Source organism: Spea bombifrons, chromosome 5 (genome assembly GCF_027358695.1).
Source record: "Spea bombifrons isolate aSpeBom1 chromosome 5, aSpeBom1.2.pri, whole genome shotgun sequence".
Lineage (NCBI taxonomy): Eukaryota > Metazoa > Chordata > Amphibia > Anura > Pelobatidae > Spea > Spea bombifrons.
In genome coordinates, this window is record NC_071091.1 from 107,815,673 (window position 1) to 107,837,612 (window position 21,940).

A 21,940-nucleotide genomic window follows, 5' to 3' on the forward strand; every position below is an offset into this window, starting at 1 on the left:
TGTTCAGCTATGGCACTTACAGTATAGAAGAAAACTTAAGCTGTGATGTTTCAGCAAAAATGTGATTTCTTTTCTATTTTGGTATTGTTTTTAAAAAAAATTTAAATTCTATTTCTGTATTTCTATGATTTTCAAAGAAGGCCCTACTTTTCCAAAACAAAATGATGTGTAATTTGTGCGGTAAATATGGTAAAAAGACAATGTTTTGGTCTTTTGGATATGAAGGGGTTATTAGGGTATAAAACTATTATCCGATGTCTAGAGTCTAGTCTTGTCGGACCCTTTGAATGCAGGGACTGTGAGAAGCGCTGCAGGAATTGTTGGTGCTATATAAATAAAAGATAATAATAATAATAAAAGGTTCAGACCCTGCTCATCCTCGTGTCTCACTCTCCTTGTAAAACCCATGGGGTTGGGCGGTGCTTACGTTCAGCCAATCAGCAGCAGCCTGTAGGTCTGTGTCTGTTCTGTGATTGGTGGAGTGAGAGGCGTGTCAGAATTCTATGGCTGGAATGTGAGCCTGGATAAGGTGTTAACTCGTTGAGTACCAGACGACAGGCTGCCGGTGACCGCGCTGCTCCCGCTGCGAGGACGTCTTTGCGCTCTGTATGTATGCGTGTTTAGGATTTCTTTACGTCACATGTTTACGTTACGTGTTCACGGCTGCTTTTACGTAGCCATGCATTGGATTGTGACAAGCCGGCATGGGCTGGGGGGGACACTGCATGGGGGGGACACATTTGCAGGATCCTGGGAATTACTTGCCCTCGATCTGCAAGAAACTCCATTCTGAAGCCTTAGGTTGCACCCAGGAACCCAGGTCAGTCCAAAGGCATGGCAAGGGGGCAGGCAGGCAGGTAATTGCCCCCTGGGTTGCTCCGATTGATTTGGGGTCAATGTGTAAAGCCTTTTTTCATGTTAGTTGCAATTCCACATAATGTCACCAGGTCTGACTGGATCCTTACTCTGCTCCCTGTACCCATCCTCCATGCTGTCCCTTTTGGTGAATGTGCCCACTGCGTATATCGCCTGCTCAGGGCACTACGATGTTGGGGGCATTATATTACCGGGCTGAATGGTGCTGATCCTCCCCCGATAGGCACGGCTCATAGATGCCAACAAGGAACAGCTAATGGCGCTAACAAGGCTGGTGGATGCCAGTGCTTTTCTCACTGCTGGAACCCCTGCTTGAATACAGGTGACTTTATTCAGAATATCTTTACCGCCTGACAAGTCATGGTTTTCTTAAGGGCCGTCATCAAAACCACTTCGCTACAACAAAATCCTTGCGATGGCCTAGGAAAGGGTTAATGTTTAAAGCGTCTCAGGGTCCCCAGGTGCCAGCAGCATCGCGGTGAGAGTGGCAGCCGGCACCTGGCAGCGGCAGCCGTCCCGAGCCTCGACGTTTTTATCAAAGAGCCGTAGGGCGCGATCAACACCTCAGCCGGGATAACCAGAGGTCACTGAAGCCACGCGCCCAGCCACAAATACCCATTAGCCATGGCATGCGGACTACAACTCCTATCCCGCTCAGCCCGACAGGACTTCTACTCGACGGCAGCTGGAATGTGAATATGTCCGGCTTGGAGGAGAGAAGAGAGAGAAGGGATGGGAGAGAGAGATATAAATACATAAAGGGGTTTAGCAAAGGACAGGAGGGAAGTTTATTTCAAAGGAGGAGAAATTAGAGGGTCAGAGGCTGAGATGGAATGGAAGGAAGTTTACTAAGAGGGTGGTAGTTAAGTGGAACAGCCTCCCAGCAGAGGTGGTAGAGGGTAATACAGTGAGGGGATTAAACATGCATGGGATAGACATACGGCTCCTAAGACGAGACCAACGACTGATTAACTTTAAAGGCCATTAACAGCAGAACATTCCAAATATTGCTGTTTTAACCCCTTAATGACAAAGCCCGTACATGTACGGGCTCAAAATGCATTGTTTTCAATGGATTTAGGGACCGCCCACTGTCCCTAAGGGGTTAATGTAACTCCATTTATTGTTATTTTGTAAACATTCAGTTGAAGAAACAGAAGCTGATAGGTTGTTGCCGTATAAACGGAAAACGCTTCTTAAAAGTTTCTTTGTTGCCTCGTGCGATTAAAGCCTTTGAGGAGATCTGGTCAGGATGGAGGTTAATCATTGCTGTTACAGAATGTGCAAAATCATGTAAACGTGAGACTCATGTGACGCCTGGTACTGAGCTAGTTACACATCTCCTTATCACACTGGGTTTTTGATGGTCAGACCCCGGGTGAGCGGTGAATACAGAAATATCCGGAGATACAGGTATAGCCACCTTCATCTAGGATTTTGAATCAGACCTGTTCTCATACCTCCCAAGCATCCCGTTTTCACCAGACAGTCCCAATTTCTGGCCATTGTGAAGCCGTCCCATAGAACATTTGCGGGCAGTGGGGCTCCTTGGCCGGTTGGGGACTTTCACTGACCGGCCCGTCGGGCTTATAAAATGGATCGAGTTTAAGACATCATTTTTATGACTCTAAACTCCACTAACTATTAACTGAAGCTCACTCAATGAGTCACGGATTGCATGAGCGCGCCGTCCCGCTTTCCTTTCGGTTGCCACCGCTAGTGAGTCGCTACAGTAGGATCTCCACGATGGGCTATTAAAGGATTAATATTCGGAGTCTCAGGTAAGAGCCGGATCGTTCTGTACGGAGTCTTCAGGATCCCGTGGAAGGGGTTCGAGGAACTGGAGTAACGCGGAACGGGGGATGGGAAGACAGAAGGAGAAAGGGGTGTTTTTTTAGGTTTTCTTATCTTTAAGTCAAGTAGGTAATGAAGGAGGAGCTCTGCAGAACGAGGTCATTACGGTGCATTTTATATAAAATACTATTATTTAAATTAATTTCTGGATTATTGACAAATTATTGTTATTATTATTTTAATTTTATTATTATTATTATTATTATATATTTAGTAGCAGCATGTAGGAAATAGTTTGTACGTTATATAGAAACCCAGAACCTGTCGGCGGATCGGCCCCATTCGGCCCCCGTCTAGTCCTGCTGTAAAGACTCAAACTTTAATCAGTCATTGGTCTCGTCTTTCAGGAGCCATATGTCTATCCCATTCATGTTTAATCCCCTCACTGTATTACCCTCTACCACTTCTGCTGGGAGGCTGTTCTGCTTATGAACCGCCCTCTCAGTGTGATATCAGTATGATAATGGTGAGCATTAGAGGAGTTCACCAACAGCTGTAAGCCAGCTCTGCAGCATTAAATCGTCTTCCCGTAGAACCTCTGGAAAGTGTCCTCCTGTTCTTGTTTCTGCAGACAGAGGAGGTCCCGTGACTATGGATGGTCCGGATAAGTTTCAGTTTGCCATTGACCGTGGCGGCACCTTCACCGATGTCTTCGCGCGGTGTCCTGGTGGGAAGGTCCGTGTAATGAAGTTACTTTCAGAGGACCCAGCAAACTACCAAGATGCCCCCACTGAGGGCATCAGACGGATCTTAGAGGAGGTGAGAAACAAACGGTCCTGGGTAACACCAAAATAATGTCCATGTTTTAGCTTTAATAATAAATAGATCTCTCGAGGTGACATTTGCTGAAAACCACAATTTGGGGCAAATTCTTAATTATTCCCCTAAAATCTCAATACACATAATTTTGCTTCATAGAACCCTAGAACTCCGACCCATTTGGCCCCCGTTTCTCCTGCTGTAAAGACTCAAACCTTAATCAGTCGTTGGTCTCGTCTTAGATTCAGGAGCCGTATGTCTATCCCACGCATGTTTAATACCCTCACTGTATTGCCCTCTACCACTTCTGCTGGGAGGCTGTTCCATGTATTTACCACGCTCTCAGCAAAGTAAAGCTTCTTTATATAACATCTAGATATTTTTTTGGGGAAATCCTTCCAGTTGATGGTGGACACCTACTGTTTAATCCGATTATAGATTGCATAGAGCCAAAAAGTTGCCCGACGCTAATATTGGGTTAACGAGCATCAAAGAAATGAATATAACATATAAACGTTGGCGAGGGATTGGTTGGATTTGCTAACGCTGTGGTTCCTTATTGGTCAGGAGACGGCCATTAAATTCCCCCGCGACCAACCGCTGGACACGGACCGCATTGAATGGATTCGGATGGGCACCACGGTGGCCACCAACGCCTTGCTGGAGAGAAAGGGGGAAAGGATAGCTCTGCTCATCACACGGGGCTTCCGAGACCTCCTGCATATCGGCAACCAGGCGCGGCCCAAAATCTTTGACCTGGTGAGTTACAGATACCCGTGGAATAAAGTGGAATAAAGTTTATTTCGAGGAGGAGAAAAGTTACAACAAGAGACCGGAATCTAACACCAGAGGATCGGAGATTGAGATGGAATGGAGGGAAGTTTTACTTCGCTGAGAGGATGGTAGACAACTGGTGTAGCCTCTCAGCAGAAGTGGTAGAGGGTAACACAGTGATGCAGATACACCTGCAGCGGGCATATTCCAGTTTCATGGTGGGCTTCAGGGGGGGCTCCAGGAGCTCAGCTATTAAGCCAGACAAAGTATTTTCCATCATGGAAGTAACCTCCTATGACACCTCCATGGTTTGTCCTCAGGAAATCCAGATGCCTGAGGTTTTGTACGAGGAGGTCATAGAGGTTGAGGAGCGCGTTGTACTGAAACGTGACGGCTGTGGCCTACCCAAGGACCCTTCCATAAAAACCTTTGTAGGTGAGTGCAGGGGATATCAGCCATGCTGGATCTTGTTGAAGAAGTTACAATGTAACATTGGAGTCGATATGTGTTATTTTGTTCCCCTTCCATGAACTGCTTTAAATTTCCCAGCATGCACCTGACCTCTGCTCGATTGGCAGACCATGCCAGACCACATTAAATCATTATAAACAATCTTCATAACAGGTGCCAGAGTCAGGTGAGAGGAAAGAAGAGGTTAAAGTTTGGAATCGTGGCCTAGTTTTAAGAATTTTCCTAAACTTCCAGGTTCCTCTGGAGATTCGCTGGAAGTTTGGGAGCCGCTAAATCTGGAACATTTGAAACATGAGTTGCTGGGTGTTCTGTCTCGTGGGATCCGGAGCCTTGCGGTTGTCCTTATGCATTCTTACACGTGAGTAGAGAGCGGGGAATTAGGCATGGATCTCCCGGGGAACATCAACGTCCATGGAGACCCACCACCAAAGGAATGACCATCCCATGTCTATCTGAAAAGATATTTTCTGGGATGTGACATCTTCCATAATTAAAAGAAGTATGTTCTTCTCTATCTCAGGTGGTCATCACACGAGCGTCAGATAGGGGAGCTGGCACGCTCCTTGGGGTTTTCCCATGTATCCTTGTCTTCGGAGGTGATGCCAATGATTCGCATGGTGCCCCGAGGCTATACGGCATGTGCTGATGCCTATCTTACCCCTTGTATTCAACGGTATCTAGATGGGTTCTGCAGTGGCTTTCGTAATCAGTTGAAGGTAAGGGTCTACTGACATCTACAGGGGTCATATCGGGGACCCAGGAAGTAGGGAAACCATCTAACGACAGTTGGAGATTCTCATTGTTGACCATGAAGAAGTGACATTATGTAGATAACGTTCAGTAATGGGAGAATCTGCATCCTGTACAATAGAGCAGGGTGATAAAATAGTGAGGATAACTGTGGAAATGTCTCGCGTTTGCCCCTTCCACGATAATGTCAATTGCTAGTTACTGTCACGAGACACCACGAGACGTGGCATTTCATGAAAGGTCACAAAGTGTTGCGGTGTCTTGAGCAGTGGCATTTAACAGTCACCATGCATGTTAAAAATACAGCCCAAGTAAACATGTTTGTTCCATGTGCTACTTTCTGCCACCATGTGCTTTGGAAAATGGCCTAGATGGGCTATCAGTGACCAGGGACAAGTTTTGGTCTTCAAGAATTGACTGCGTCTCATAGTTTGGGCACCATGTAGGATCCATAGGAGAATGGGACTAATGATGGCTTCAGTGGTTTGTTAAGGCTGATTATATCTTCTGTACATTCACTGAATGGTGGAGAACAAAATAAGATCTCAAGTAGAAGACATATCTCTAGACATCGCTTATAGTACAGGAATCGATGTCTCTTGCTGTGGAACCAGGCCTTTCTTTTGCCTTCAGGACTTGCAGGTACTCTTCATGAGATCTGACGGAGGCCTGACCCCCATGCACAGCTTCAGCGGATCTCGTGCTATCCTCTCAGGGCCAGCAGGAGGCGTTGTGGGTTACGCCATCACCACTTATAATCATAAGCAACCGCAGCCTGTCATTGGCTTTGATATGGGAGGTAAGGAACAGAACAAAGTATCTTATTAAACGATTGGTTATTTGGATGTGTTGGGTAGTTAGCTGGATGGACTGGTCCGGTCTACCCCTCGTTAGCCAAACTCTTCAACTGGATCTTAACTTATCCTTTGATTTCCCTGTCAGGAACCTCCACAGATGTCAGCAGATATGCTGGGGAATACGAACATGTTTTTGAAGCCACAACAGCTGGAATCAGCATCCAAGCCCCACAGCTGGACGTCAACACGGTGGCTGCCGGAGGAGGGTCCATGCTCTTCTTCAGGTTAGGATGAAAAAGTTAAGAAAGCTCTTAAAATTAGGAAGGGATTCCATACTGTCCTCTACACGGTGGCACGTCAAGTAAGGAGGATGTTCTATATGGAGTTAACAGAGATTAAAGAAGCGGGTCTGTCCATTTTTTATGCCCCGCGATTCAGGTGCTTCAATGTGAAAAGAACAGGGTGCCAAAACGTGCCAAAAGTGCCACCGTGGATGCCAGATCCCTTTCTACTTTCCTTCGGGGGCCGCAGCTCCCCAAAGAGATATGTGGGTAAGAGGGAAGGGGCCACTCTTAGAACCACCTAACTCCTACCTCATCAGAATCGCTGGGCCCTTTAAGGGACCCAGCTCAAATTCCGGCGTTATTTACTCAAAATATTTTCCTGGTGAAAATATATATATTTTTTAAATGTAAACAAAAAAAAATCAAGAAACATGCGCACGGTGCAAGTAAAATGGTGCAATCATGTAAAAAAATATATATATACAAAATGTGCTTTATAATGGAGCCCCAGCCCTTAAGGCTTGTGTGATAAAAATGGATGTCCAGCCTAGGCCTGGAGCGTGGTCAAGGAGCTCCAAGAGAACCTCGGGGCTTCTCAGCTGTCGTTAGGCCAAAGGAACGAGCTTTCCCTCACTCAAAGGCACCCAAAAGGCAGAGAAGGGATTTTTTTTTTACAAAAAAAAGTACCGCGCATGAGCTCCAGAATACGGGGAGAAATGGAATGTATCAGTAGAAATCACAATGTGACGCTCGGTTTACAGGTCCGGTCTGTTTGTGGTCGGCCCGGAGTCGGCAGGAGCTCACCCTGGTCCTGCTTGCTACAGAAAAGGTAACGTCGCCCCCCAATCCACCGGCTAAAACCACTCCGAAAATATTTTATATACTTTAAAACTTACAGAAAGAATTCTGTTCTTTTAGTATTTTATATTAAAATAACTATTATCACAATCCCCAGCGCTAGAGTCTGTTATAACAAAGCAGGGAGAGAACAGGAAGTGGATTACAACTTCCTGCTTGGGCTGATGGGCGGATTCCAAAGCAGTCTGCACCGAGGGATCATTGGAAACGGAGGGGAACTTGAATTAAATGCCCCTGCAATGCCTCAGCGCTGTATACAGTAATATACCACCCCAGCGCTGTATACAGTAATATAACCCCCAGCGCTGTATACAGTAATATAACCCCCCAGCACTGTATACAGTAATATAACCCCCCAGCGCTGTATACAGTAATATAACCCCCAGCGCTGTATACAGTAATATAACCCCCCAGCACTGTATACAGTAATATAACCCCCAGCGCTGTATACAGTAATATAACCCCCAGCGCTGTATACAGTAATATAACCCCCAGCGCTGTATACAGTAATATAACCCCCCAGTGCTGTATACAGTAATATAACCCCCAGCGCTGTATACAGTAATATAACCCCCCAGCGCTGTATACAGTAATAACCCCCCAGCGCTGTATACAGTAATAACCCCCCAGCGCTGTATACAGTAATATAACCCCCAGCGCTGTATACAGTAATATAACCCCCAGCACTGTATACAGTAATATAACCCCCAGCATTGTATACAGTAATATAACCCCCAGCGCTGTATACAGTAATATAACCCCCCAGCACTGTATACAGTAATATAACCCCCAGCGCTCTATACTGTAATATAACCCCCCAGCACTGTATACAGTAATATAACCCCCCAGCACTGTATACAGTAATATAACCCCAGCACTGTATACAGTAATATAACCCCCAGCGCTGTATACAGTAATATAACCCCCAGCGCTGTATACAGTAATATAACCCCCCAGCGCTGTATACAGTAATATAACCCCCAGCGCTGTATACAGTAATATAACCCCCAGCGCTGTATACAGTAATATAACCCCCAGCGCTGTATACAGTAATATAACCCCCCAGCGCTGTATACAGTAATATAACCCCCCAGCGCTGTATACAGTAATATAACCCCCCCAGCACTGTATACAGTAATATAACCCCCAGCGCTGTATACAGTAATATAACCCCCCAGCGCTGTATACAGTAATATAACCCCCAGCGCTGTATACAGTAATATAACCCCCAGCGCTGTATACAGTAATATAACCCCCAGCGCTGTATACAGTAATATAACCCCCAGCGCTGTATACAGTAATATAACCCCCAGCACTGTATACAGTAATATAACCCCCAGCGCTGTGTACAGTAATATAACCCCCAGCGCTGTATACAGTAATATAACCCCCAGCGCTGTGTACAGTAATATAACCCCCAGCGCTGTATACAGTAATATAACCCCCAGCGCTGTATACAGTAATATAACCCCCAGCGCTGTATACAGTAATATAACCCCCAGCGCTGTATACAGTAATATAACCCCCAGCGCTGTATACAGTAATAAAACCCCCAGCACTGTATACAGTAATATAACCCCCAGCGCTGTATACAGTAATATAACCCCCAGCGCTGTATACAGTAATATAACCCCCAGCGCTGTATACAGTAATATAACCCCCAGCACTGTATACAGTAATATAACCCCCAGCGCTGTATACAGTAATATAACCCCCAGCGCTGTATACAGTAATATAACCCCCAGCGCTGTATACAGTAATATAACCCCCAGCACTGTATACAGTAATATAACCCCCAGCACTGTATACAGTAATATAACCCCCAGCGCTGTATACAGTAATATAACCCCCCAGCGCTGTATACAGTAATATAACCCCCCAGCACTGTATACAGTAATATAACCCCCAGCGCTGTATACAGTAATATAACCCCCAGCGCTGTATACAGTAATATAACCCCCAGCACTGTATACAGTAATATAACCCCCAGCGCTGTATACAGTAGTGTCAGTAAGGTGTTGACAAAAACCTAGTATTAATTAATCATTCTGTCTCAATAAACTCCCTTTATCCGCAGATCTGGAGGCCACCATTGTTGTCATTCATGTCAAACTGATGCTTTATGGCAATGCTAATGAAGTCCCCCCTCCATAGACTTCCATTAGTCAGAGAGTACGGCTTGGTGATTAAGACTAAGCCATTCTATTGTGTCCCACAGGCAGTATGATAAGGAGTCGGGGTGTTTGTAGATTCGGGATCAGATAACAGAGCGAGAATCATACAGATGGCTGATATGCAGCTGCCTGAAAACGTTATATTATGGAGTAAAAACTACAACATTTCAGAAAAAAGTATTTTTATCTGGTCCCCTTTTAGTGCTGGATTCATTAAAACAGACATTTATAGCAGATAGCAGCCATTGTGCCTATTTTTCCAGCTGATGTAAAAAAACCCTTAATCAGTCGTTGGTCTCGTCTTAGATTCAGGAGCCGTATGTCTATCCTGCGCATGTTTAATTCCCTCACTGTATTACCCCCTACCACTTCTGCTGGAAAGCTTCTCCTCTTATCTACCACCCTCTCAATTTGATTTTAGAAGTTTTATGGGACAGTTGCTCTTTAAATCTGCTTTTTCGATGTAAATTGTTTCATACCCACATTTTCTAAGAGCAGCCCTTTATTTTATATTTTCTCTCTCTATATATATATATATATATTCCAGGGGGACCTCTGACTGTGACAGACGCCAACCTCTGCCTGGGCCGCCTGCTCCCCGATTACTTCCCTAAAATTTTCGGCCCCTCGGAAGACCAGCCGCTTGCCCGAGATGACACCCTGCGCCTGTTTCAAGAGCTTACTGCTGAAATTAACCGTTTCCAGTCTGGGAGGCCGGGGGTAGGAGCACCACTGAGCGTGGAAGAGGTGGCCATGGGTTTTATTAGAGTGGCCAATGAAGCTATGTGTCGGCCAATCAGATCGCTCACTCAGGTACTTGGTGCGTTCGTATAACTCCGCTGACACTGCAGAAAAAGTAGCATGATTGAAGGGGAATGGGGCGGGGAATGGGGCGTGGCATAACCCATGACCCGGAGTTCCTCACTGATGACCCAGAGACCTGGAGAAGCCGCGCTCCAGCCGGAGTCTCTGGCCAAACTTGGAGAATTCCCACTTATAAACCTAAGGGCCAAAGGGGCCCCTGGAGGAATAAGGTTGGGTGTCTGGGCCCTAATTAGTACCAAGCCCTGGATTTATGTCTATATGTACGTTTGAGTCTGTCTTGGGGTTTGCAGTTCCCTTGGCCGTTTTCGGGTTTTGATCTCTGGGAGGATTTAGTTTTTTTTAAAATCAAACCAGAAGAAAAAAATGTGCTAAAAAACTATTATATTTTTCTTTGTAAAAAAATCACAAAAGGCTCTACTTTTTTTTTTTTTGGGCTTGTTCTTGTTTAGGCCAAAGGTCACGATACGTCCCGCCACGTGCTGGCGTGCTTCGGAGGAGCGGGGGGACAACACGCATGCGCTATAGCCCGTTCTCTTGGGATGAAAACGGTGTTTATCCACAAGTGAGTGTCCTCTCTGGGAGTGTGAGTACGGGTGAGCGACAGGCCCAGAGCAAATACGATAAATAAATATATATATTTATATATTTTTTTCTGTATGATTTTTGTGAATTTCTTTAGACTCCTATCCATTCCATACCCCGCTGTTTGCCCCTCATTCCTCTTCTCACCAGGTATGGAGGCGTCTTGTCTGCGTTTGGCATGGCTCTGGCCAATGTCGTGCATGAAGCTCAGGAACCCTGCTCCGTGGCGTACGACGCGGACTCGTTCCCGCTCCTGGAGGAGCGCATCGCGGCCTTGGAGAGGCAGTGTATAGAGGCGCTGCAGCGGCAGGGCTTCCACAGGTAAGATAGCCAATGATCATTCCTGCTAGCCGCTCCAAGAGCCTCATTCCATCGTAACAAAATGCACGTGACACACATATATCGAAGCTGCTGTTCCACTCTTTTAGAAGTAAGCACGGCATTAGAACCGCCATTCACGGTTTTGCTGAACGCCCTTCCAAGAGATAACTGATGAAACATGTAAAATTTTTGCTACATTCATCCTTTTTTGTGGGGATCACTTAATTGTCATGTGACACAAAAAGCAGGCACTAATAGGTGGTGCTTACTAAAACTCAGGAGAGCCTGATGTGTGTGACGTTTAGATTGTAAGCTCTAGTGCGCCTTGTTCAGTTTGGATATGTCATTGTTATGTCTTGTCCCTACATATCCTCTAGATTGTAAGCTCCTTTGAGCAGGGATCTGTTGTTTCTGTAAGTCAAATTGTTATGTTATGTCCGGTCTACCCATTGTACAGCGCTACGGAATTTGATGGCGCTATATAAAACATTAAATAATAATAATACCCTGGTTCAGATTGATGGTCGCTCTCTGTTAGGTCTCAGATCGACACTGAGCCGTTCCTTCATCTGCGTTACGAGCGAACAGACTGTGCCCTGATGTGCTCTGCAAAGGGTTACCCGGCCAGCGTGGGCTCCTGCCGCGTGGGTGACTTCCAGGCAGCCTTTAACTCCAGGTAAGAGCGGAGGGAAGACACAGAAACACGGGACTGATACGGCGTTGGTCTAGCAAAGGCTTGGGCATAGAATAAGAATCAGACACCTGGCTTAAGATTGTTTCAATGCAAACTCAAAAACTGGCTTGGAAGCTGGAAAAAAAACAGCAGCAGTTAAAGATTCAACTCTCCCAATTCACTAAAGCCAACTTTAGCATTTGCAAAACATAAAATACTCCACATTAAATGAGATGCAGTGCAGGCTTCTAACACTGGGGGTCGCTGTTGCACAGGAGTGTATATGAACGCTCCCGCGCAGCCACTGCCCGAGGATGGATTATTTGGCTTTTTGTTTTCAGCTGACTTTTTTTAGGTGGCGCATTTCCATGGGCTGAGAAATTTAGGGGGAAAACGGGTATGACTGTTTTTTTTTATGTTTCTTTAACTTAATCCCCTATTCCTGGTATAAGTACCGGGATTGAGGGGGTAACTTTGAACATCCTTCACCAAAAGGGTCACTTTTACCCTCATCCGACTGGGAATGGAATGGGTGATTAGAAGGAGGTACAGCCGAGGATCTATACTCATTAGCAGGGGAGGGGGATATAAAGGGGCATATACCCCAAGGGTTATTTAATTATGTCACCCATAAATGTAAGGGGTAGGGGAAGAGGAGAGGCAATTATCGTTAACGGGAGAGTTTATTTTGCGAGTTTCAGGTGAGGACATGCAAATTTGCATTAAACTGACATGCCCTCGCTTGTAACTTCCAAAGAACTTGCAGATTAACAAAGGCCATAGTCCAATCTGGTCAGTTAAATTAACCCTTAGACAATAGACTCAAAAGCAATCAGCCTTGTCCATATTGTGACGATTAAATAATGTTATCTTTTGTGTCAGTGCATGCATATAATCCCTGGTATATTTAGTGTAATCTGAAAGAATCTGCGTTAGGGGCCCGCTGTGACCTCTCTCTCCTCTCTCTCTCTCTCCTCCAGGTATCTCACAGAGTTTGGCTTCACGATTCCTTCGAGGGTGATTGTCGTTGATGACATCAGAGTACGCGGGACTGGAAGCACGGGCATCCGCTGTGAGAGCCGGATTCAGCCCGGCGGACAGCCTCCCCGGCTCGAGGCGGTAAGAGCCTGTGAAAAAGTTCCTGATTGTGGCCTCGCTGCCGCACCGGGCACAGTCCTGAAGGCTCAGCACTCGATGACCTTTGACATGACCCATGGCATTTTAGAGGGCAAATCTTTATGACGTTTAAATTAATTATTAAATTAATAAATATTAAGATGAATAATATTGAAGAAATAAAAAATATAGAAAAATATTCAATTAATTTTATTTAAAATTATATATATATATATATATATATATAACCAAAGGGATAAAAAAAAATCCTATATAACGTCTAAACCCAGGATTTCTAAGGGGCCCTGAGGAACTGGAATGGGCACATTCGATGGCCAAATGGTTGTGCGAGCAAATTGTTAAAAACGATGAGTTTGTGTTTTTCTGTCATCCCCAAACAGGTCACTAAATGCTTCTTTGAAGAAGGGTATATGGACAGCAATGTATATCTTCTGCAGGACCTCACCTGTGACCACGCCATCCCTGGCCCGGCTATTATTATCGACAGAAACAGGTCCGGCTAAGAGTCACGTGCATGCATTATAATTACAAGTTTATTCAATAACCAAGTTTTATTGGGATTTTAGATTTTTGGGTGTCTTTATGTAAAAGTTGTACATTCTTAAAAAAAAAAAAAAATTTAAATGGACTCTAAAAAAAAACCATGAAAAAGGTATCAATTACACTTTTAAAATCCTCTTAATTGTTTTCCTTTTTGAAGTTTTTGTATATGGATTTTCAAATTTCATTAACAAACCTAAAAAAACAAAAGTATTATTTGAAATGAAATCAAAACAACTTCAAAACAAAAAATAGTTTTGCTGGTAATGTCCCAGCGATGCCACCACAGACATAATGATTATTATGACCTCGTACTAACATTTAAAGGCCGAGCCAGGACCTCAGGGCCCCAGTGCGAGAAGCGCCGGCACCCGAGACAAACACCTCACGCTCCCAACACTGCACTCTGGGCAGCGCTGAGGCAGGCGGCGGCAGCATCCTGGATTTCTGTCAGTCAGGGTGGCCCAAGAGTTGCCGAGCGGTTGTTTTCAGCAACCGCTCGGCACCCCTTGGGCCCCCCTGACTGGCAGAACTCCAGGGCCCGGTCGCAGTTGCGACCCCTGCGACCCCGGTAGTTGCGCCACTGCTTATTGGGGACTGCAATCTGCAGGTTAGCTTTTGAGGGCCACAATGTTGATTCTGTGGAGGACAGAAAGTGTCTTTGTTGTCGTCGAGTAATGGAGTTTTAATATTTATTTAACTAACTTTATTTCCATTCTTCCAGCACCATCCTGGTGGAGCCCGACTGCAGAGCATCGGTTACCGAATACGGAGATATTCAGATCTCGGTGGGCAGCGGGCGTCCGCGAGAAATCGGGCTGGAGTTGGACACCATCCAGCTCTCCATCTTCTCTCATCGCTTCATGAGCATCGCAGGTTATTAAAGACTCCTTCCCCTTCATGCAAAGTGCCCTTTTTTCTTTCAACTAAGTCCTCCCGGACTCACAATCCGGTCTGAATTTTCCGTAGAACAAATGGGTCGTATCCTTCAGAGAACGGCCATTTCCACCAATATCAAAGAACGTCTGGACTTCTCCTGCGCCCTTTTTGGACCCGACGGTGGCCTGGTCTCTAATGCCCCTCATATACCCGTACATCTGGGAGCCATGCAAGAAACCGTCCAGTTCCAGGTGAGGCTAGAACCTGACTTTGGAACTGGTTGGAGAAGTGGAGAGCGGGTGCTTCAGACGCAGATGTCTAGGGGTAGAATTAGATGTTCCTTCAAATATTCAAATAAATATTTTTTTGGGACTGTCCCTCTAACTCGTTTCTTTTGCTAACATCACAGATCAAAAACCTACAGGATGACCTGAAAGAAGGCGATGTGATACTGAGTAATCATCCATGCGCCGGAGGGAGCCATCTCCCTGACCTCACCGTGATCACTCCGGTAGGTGCTCATAGTCATGGCCACCAGCAGTAGAGCAAGGACTTCTGCTTTGTTTGGGCGTTTCTCGGTGTCATAAATGGCAGATATTGTGAATGTATGGCTTTTTGCACAGAATCGTGTGTATAATGTTTACATTCTGGGCCATGTGGTTCATGTTTTAACTTTCAGGATCTGCGCGATGATTCCTCCCAGGGAGAAGAAGGGAGAGAACTTCAGGACATGAAATCAGTAATGCCGGCTCTGCCACGCGCTGCCACTGATCTCAACCTCTCCAACTTAAAATAGTCCCCTACTTTTTACCCAAATTTACCCAAAACAATTTTAGTGATTGACACGTAGTTGTGGTAGTTTTAACTCTTTCAGTGATAGATGTAGTTATGCTAAAAGCCGTAATGGCAACAGTTCCACTCTAAGGGTGTCTGTGAGCAGGTTGATAAGAGGTCTTTAATATGCCATTAGATCCCCGATGTTTGTGCATCGATTGTGCTCATTTTTATTTGGTTGCCCACATCAGGTTTTCCGGCCAGAGGCTCCGCGCCCGGTGTTCTTTGTAGCCTCCCGCGGGCACCATGCAGATATCGGAGGGGTGACCCCTGGCTCTATGCCCCCCCACTCCAAATCCCTGCAGGAGGAGGGCGCCGTCTTCACATCTTTTAAGCTGGTGCAAGGTGGAGAATTCCAGGAGGAAGGTGAGGGGGCTGCCCGTCAGATCATGAAGGGGATGGAATAAAAAAATGTGTCTAGGGGCCCCTGATCTCTGGCAGCTAATAGGGATAGTTTTCGATTAAAAACAGAAAAGGGAGATTTTTTTACTTAATATATATATATTTTTTTTTGTAAATTGAAACAATTCTGCTGATGGAATAAAATGTAACGTTCTAAGAAGCCCCCTCAGTAGTGAGACATGTGGCCCCAAAGTGTCCAAAAGCAAATTGCCAGCTCGTTGTATATTTGTTTCATTATGCTGTATATTGGTCCCATACTCTTTATGTTATACTTTAGTATACATTGATAAGTTTTACTCACCGGGTGCTTTATTTCTATATATTTAATCCATTTTTGTCCCCATTAAGAGCTGGATTATAATTATTATTGGTGTTTTTGTTACTTTCCCCATTTCCTGCGTCTCTGCAGCCGTCACCGAAGCTTTGATGGCTCCAGGACTTATCCCCGGCAGCAGCGGAACCCGTAATCTACACGACAACTTATCCGACCTTCGGGCCCAAGTGGCAGCCAATCAGAAGGGCATCCAGCTGGTTAACGAGCTCATTGATGCGTACCGGCTGGAGGTTGTGCAGGCGTACATGGCTCACATCCAGGTAAGGACTAGGGGTTAGGAACACCTAGCACCCAGCCGGACACTCTCAATAATGAAAGTCTATGGAGGAACGGACTTCATTAGCATCGCCATAAAGCATCAGCTCAGTGTGGTGTTTGAGCCGGGTTTGAGCACCCAAAATATCACATGACTGACAACAATGGCAGCCTCCAGGCCTGCAAATAAAGGGAGTTTATTGGAACAAAATGAGATAAAACCAAGTTTTTGTCAATGCCGACAGACATTACTGTATACAGTGCTGGGGTTTAGGCTCAAGAAGAAATATTTTTCTTCCCCTTTTTAAACCATCATGGTTTTGCCGAATGCCTCGTTTTACCTTTCCCGGCTGCCTTTGCGGGTGAGTAGACATTTCACATCAGTATTTTAATTTAATTTTACACAATGTCGCACTTTCAGGCCAACGCAGAGGTGGCGGTGAGGGAGATGCTGAGAGAGTTTGCCGAGCGCTGGCAGCGTCAGACAGGTGCATTGGAGGTGGAGTCAGTAGATCACATGGACGATGGGTCACCAATCAGATTGAGGGTGCAGATCAACAAGGAAGAGGTAACGCAACATTCTTCCCGTGGAACACAGGAAACATCACAACGTTTGTCTGTTAAACTGAGGTTCCCTGTGCTGCTGGGGTCCTGCAGAGTTCCTAAAACTTTCAGCAAATGTCATCCCTGTCCAACCTCAACCTCTGTAGAAGGTATTGTAGAAGCACCTAGAGGGTAAACTCTGTTGCTGTCTGGAATTAGGAAGCGATTATATCAGCTATTTATCCTGAAGGAACCCAGAAGATCAACTGGGCATTAGACCTGCGCATGTGAACCAAAAACCATTCATATTACATTTTCATGGTCCATTATTTTTGACAAATTTCTTTTCCTGCCCTTTAAATTAGGAGGGCTTTTTTTGGGCACCAAAATGAGTTGTTTTCACTTTCATTCATTCGCTCTCTCCCCCCCACCTTCTCCGACAGCTGCTCCCCGTTTCTTCTTCTCCGCTGCTCGACCTCAGATTCTGCTTCTCCTTCTCCGCTGCTCCATCTGCATTCTTCTCTCCTCTCTGCAACAAGCTTGAGCCTCCGCGCACTCCGCGTGGGAGAACCTCTCCCCTATTCCTCCAGAGGCTGGCCCCGTGGTGCGCGCGGACTCTCCAACCTGTTTCGGAATCCCTCTGAAGAGGAGAGAAGAATGCAGACAGAGAAGCGAAGAAGCAGCGAAGACTGATCGGAGATGAAGAAACGGAAAACGGAGAAGTGGAGATGGGGAAGCGGTTGCCGGAGAAGTAGGGAGAGAGTAAAAAAACAACAACAACAACATTCTAATGAAAACTCATAGCTTTCTCCTTCATTCTTGTTTGTTTAGTTAGGGGTCGCTCCTCGTTTTTTGGGCATTTGAGGAATTAACAAATTTAACATATTCCAGTATGGCAAAGCGATCATAGAATGAAAGTATTAAGGAACTTTATAGGGGGGATGAAAAGACTTTGGGTCTCCTGTGCCGTCTCGCTCTACGTTTTCCGTATCCCGAGAGACAGCTGATTCCTGTTTTGCAGGGAAGCGCCATGTTTGATTTCAGTGGATCAGGATACGAGGTCTTCGGGAACTGCAATGCCCCTCGCGCCATCACTTTATCTGCTCTTATCTACTGCCTTCGGTCCATGGTGGGCCGGGACATCCCCCTCAATCAGGTGGGCATCGCATGCACTCCCTCGGCTTCCCCGTCTCCGGCTGTGTCGTGTAATCGGTATTCTTTGCTTCTTCTGTTCAGGGCTGCCTCGCGCCCATCAACGTCATCATCCCCAAAGGATCCATCCTGGATCCCTCCCCAGACGCGGCCGTGGTCGGCGGCAACGTACTAACGTCGCAGAGGATCGTAGATGTCATCTTCAAGGCTTTTGGCGTCTGTGCAGCATCACAGGTGAGACGGTCAACACAAAGCACTGATCCAAGCGGGATCAAAGTATGGGATTAGATGGGCCAAACGCCCCTCCCTTTCTATGCATCTTCACTTCATGTTCCCCTAGGGCTGCATGAACAACATTACCTTTGGGAACCAGAAAACTGGTTATTATGAAACGGTAGCCGGCGGCGCAGGAGCGGGGCCACGCTGGGATGGGAGGAGCGGCATTCATACCCACATGACCAACACCCGCATCACGGACCCAGAGATACTGGAGAAACGGTACGGTGACCTACGAGGACTGTGGGGTTAGATAGAAAATGGCCGGGGGAACCAATAGTAAACCGCCTTTCCCCTTTAACGTCGCCTTTCTTGGTTCTCAGATACCCCGTGGTTCTGAAGCGTTTTGAGCTGTCCCCCGGTACCGGTGGGGCCGGTCAGTTCTGTGGCGGGGACGGGGTGATTCGGGAGCTGCTGTTCAGAGAAGAGGTCATCCTGTCTGTGCTGACGGAACGCAGAGCGTTTAGACCCTACGGACTGCAAGGTGACTTCCTTTGTCCAAACAAGTTTTACTTTACTAGATAAGTGGAAGGGCCTCCCAGCAGAAGTGGTAGAGGGTAATACAGTGAGGGGATTAAACATGCATGGGATAGACATACGGCTCCTGAATCTAAGACGAGACTCATTAAGGTTTGAGAAACGGGTGACTAGACGGGGCAGAATGGGTCTATGCAGATTTAATTTTTTTTGTTCCTTGTAAATAGTAATATAAAAACGATCGGATTTTATTTCCTTCTACGCAGAGATGTCTTGATTTCATAAAACCTCCTCCCAAAATGTCTAGTAAAAGATACAGTGAGTTGATTCTGTTCCAAGGAGTGGATCAGAACAAGCGAGAATGATGTGGTTCCATATAGTCTACAAAATACCTATTAATAAATCTATTAAATGTCATCGTATTTCTGTGCATTGCTTTTATTGCCTTTATATCGCTTTTTTTTTAACATGACTGAAAATCGTGTCAGAAAAAAAAAGTAGTTGGCTATTATTTGAAACATGAAAGGAGAGCAGGGAGTGGATTACTTGAAGCCCTCCCTATTCCGGATGATGGTAGGCAGCCCCGCTGGCACCAGTGGTCGGTCCTGCTGATGTCGGTCCCATTGATGCCAGTGTTTGGTCCCGCTGATGCCGGGATGCCAATCCTCAATGCATGTGTATATATATATATATGTATATCTGTATCACTCTCTATGTGCCCCTGCTACTCTACTGAAGTTGATCCCTGCTATTTCCTTGTCCTCAGGGGGGTCTCCAGGGGCGCCTGGACTGAACCTTCTGCACCGCAGGGATGGTAGAACCATTAACCTGGGAGGGAAGACATCGGTTCCAATACAGCCTGGGGTAAGAACTTACCTGCTACAAGCAGAGTACTGGCAATATGACAAAATAATGTGTGAACGTGACGTGTGACGTACAGCATAGAATGATGTGTATGGAGTGTGACAACTAAATGTCTACCGGAGCCAAACTGCTGCTTTGGGGGCAGAAAGTGTGATGAGAGAAGGAAGGAGGCACTTTTATGATAAGGAGCAGCTTTGTTGTATGACTTATTTCCGTGTAATACGTTCCGTTGATGGAAACGGGTTTTGCTTCTTCTCACAGGACGTCTTCGTTCTTCGCACCCCGGGTGGGGGAGGTTATGGCAAATGTGAGGAGAGAGAGAAAGCCCAGACGCCTTCCAAAAAACACAGTCGTAGCTTTGCCGAGAGAGGAAGTGTGTTTGACTACCGAATGGCTCAGGAGACCGTGTGACCTCAGACCTCGTGTCTGTGTCCTACACATACGACACGGGCTGTCAGGGAAAAAAGGGACCCGCGAAGTAAGGGCACAAACAATACCCGTCTCCGATGTCCGACGTCAAATCATGTGGAAGCCAACTGAAACTGTAAATCCTACAGCTCTACAAAGCATTCCTCAACTCGGATTGGCCCATTGGGCATACTGGGCAAATGCCTGGTTGGCTAGGGGCCCAACAGCACCTCCTACAATTTGTAGAGCGCAGTAGCACCCCTGTGATTTATTGGCTGCTGGCCTTAAAGACACAGGGCCAACATTACTACTCCAGTTCTGTTGAGGACATGGGTCACATGCTAATCAGCCCAACGTCTTTATTTGATTATAAGACAACCCCCCCCCCAAAATCTGAATATTAATTTAGGAAAAAAAGAAAAAGCCTGAATATAAGATGACCCTATAGGAAAAAAGTTTTACCAGTAAATGTTAATTCATGTAAACTATTTTTTCATATTTAATAAAAGCTATGATTGAGAAAAATATTTTTTTTGTTTTTATTTCCTTTTATTTGTCAACCTGCCCCCCCAGTTATGCACATCTGCCCCCAGGCTTGCCACTGTGCCCCATGATATGCCTTTTAACCCCCTATATGCCACTCTGGCACATGCTGGAACCTGGGCATGATAAGAGTGTGATTACAGCCTCCCTATGCCATGTTTACGCCCCCCCTTACACATCCATGCTATCACACACACACACACTCATTCACAAACTTGTGCAGGGGCCCTGCTGCTTCCTCTCGAACAACTTCTCTGGCCACGCCCCCAGGGGAAGAAGGAGGGGAGCAGAGTCACATGATGTGCATTCACGTGACTCTGCTGAGTTCCTTCCTGCTTTTCCTGGCCGGTACAAGAGACGCTGTGCGACCAAAGCACCGGTAAGCATCCCAGCCATTTTTTTTTTCCGGCATTTTGCGGATAATGCCCTTTTCGGCCGATATATTTCAGCCACCGATCTATCAGTACATCCCTAGATCCTAGTCTTGTAGTCAGACCGCTATTTGAGGTCTGATTAGAAGACGACCTCGATTATAAGACGAGGGGTATTGAACCCAGCACTGTATATACGTTGGAGCCCAATTTGGATTGACTCCAATGATTTTACTCCTCTCTAACAGGTCCATGTATTTCAATTTTACTGACTTCCTTATCGTTTTGCTCCTATCGCCTTCTTGCTGAAGGCAATTATACAATTCAACCATTTACCAAAAATTAAGGGGGAAAAAAACCAAGACACAAGCAGGGGAAGGAGGACTCCAGCCTTTCCTGGAAGCCATAGTCTAGAAAACCACAGGGACCACCTGGGCCTCAGGGTGGGAAAACACTGTATGATGGCTTTCACGTGGTTGCTGTTCCAAATAAACCTAAATGTCAATAAACATCACGTATACATCTCAGAGCAGCAAGGTGACTCTCTAATGTAAACACAATAAACACTAAAACATTAACCAAGGCGTATGACGTGCCTGCCCCTGAAATATGGTTCAGGAAGAGTGCTTATGGTCGCAAATCCTAATAAATAAAACATAAACATACATGAGGAACACGTGTTCCAATTTTAAAAAAGTACCTCCAAAATCCTATATGCATGATGTTAGCGTTAGTGTCAGCATACGGCATTAGTGAGTGTGTTTATGTCAGTATTTGGTGTTAGCGTGAGTGGGTGCGTTAGTATTTGATGTCAGCATGCATCTGTGTGGGGGGTTAGCCGAGGCGTAACTAGAAAGCACAGGACCCCCGTGCGAATATTGCCCCGGGGGCCCCCAAACAGCTGGTCTGTCCCTTCTTTGCCGCTTG

At 45.9% G+C, this 21,940-nt stretch overlaps 1 protein-coding gene across 3 annotated transcripts; it reads left to right on the forward strand.

The window, feature by feature from the left end:
- Positions 1 to 548: 548 nt before the first annotated feature.
- OPLAH (5-oxoprolinase, ATP-hydrolysing) lies at positions 549 to 20,522 on the forward strand. 3 transcript variants are annotated; one of them, XM_053466672.1, is made up of 27 exons: positions 549 to 606; positions 3,302 to 3,489; positions 4,057 to 4,248; positions 4,584 to 4,698; positions 4,969 to 5,092; positions 5,255 to 5,450; positions 6,118 to 6,283; positions 6,427 to 6,565; positions 7,327 to 7,394; positions 10,145 to 10,410; positions 10,872 to 10,984; positions 11,155 to 11,325; positions 11,864 to 12,001; positions 12,979 to 13,117; positions 13,516 to 13,628; positions 14,400 to 14,551; positions 14,645 to 14,805; positions 14,964 to 15,065; positions 15,580 to 15,754; positions 16,200 to 16,384; positions 16,801 to 16,947; positions 17,944 to 18,078; positions 18,159 to 18,308; positions 18,415 to 18,572; positions 18,674 to 18,834; positions 19,594 to 19,691; positions 19,953 to 20,522. In XM_053466672.1, the coding sequence occupies exons 2-27, from the start codon at positions 3,322 to 3,324 to the stop codon at positions 20,100 to 20,102; spliced, it is 3,882 nt and encodes a 1,293-aa protein (XP_053322647.1). In that variant the 5' UTR covers positions 549 to 606; positions 3,302 to 3,321; the 3' UTR covers positions 20,103 to 20,522. The 3 variants fall into 3 exon arrangements, with proteins under 3 accessions (XP_053322647.1, XP_053322646.1, XP_053322648.1); XM_053466671.1 differs by lacking the exon at positions 549 to 606 and adding an exon at positions 2,051 to 2,289; XM_053466673.1 differs by lacking the exon at positions 549 to 606 and adding an exon at positions 2,535 to 2,671 and having other exon boundaries at positions 3,308 to 3,489.
- Positions 20,523 to 21,940: the final 1,418 nt, after the last annotated feature.

Coding starts and splice junctions, on each gene's coding strand:
- OPLAH (XM_053466672.1), top strand. CDS start 3,322: ATGGATGGTCCGGATAAGTTTCAGTTTGCCATTGACCGTGGCGGCACC. Junction 16,385..16,800: donor CGTACATGGCTCACATCCAG/GTAAGGACTAGG, acceptor TCGCACTTTCAG/GCCAACGCAGAGGTGGCGGT. Junction 18,309..18,414: donor GCGTCTGTGCAGCATCACAG/GTGAGACGGTCA, acceptor ATGTTCCCCTAG/GGCTGCATGAACAACATTAC.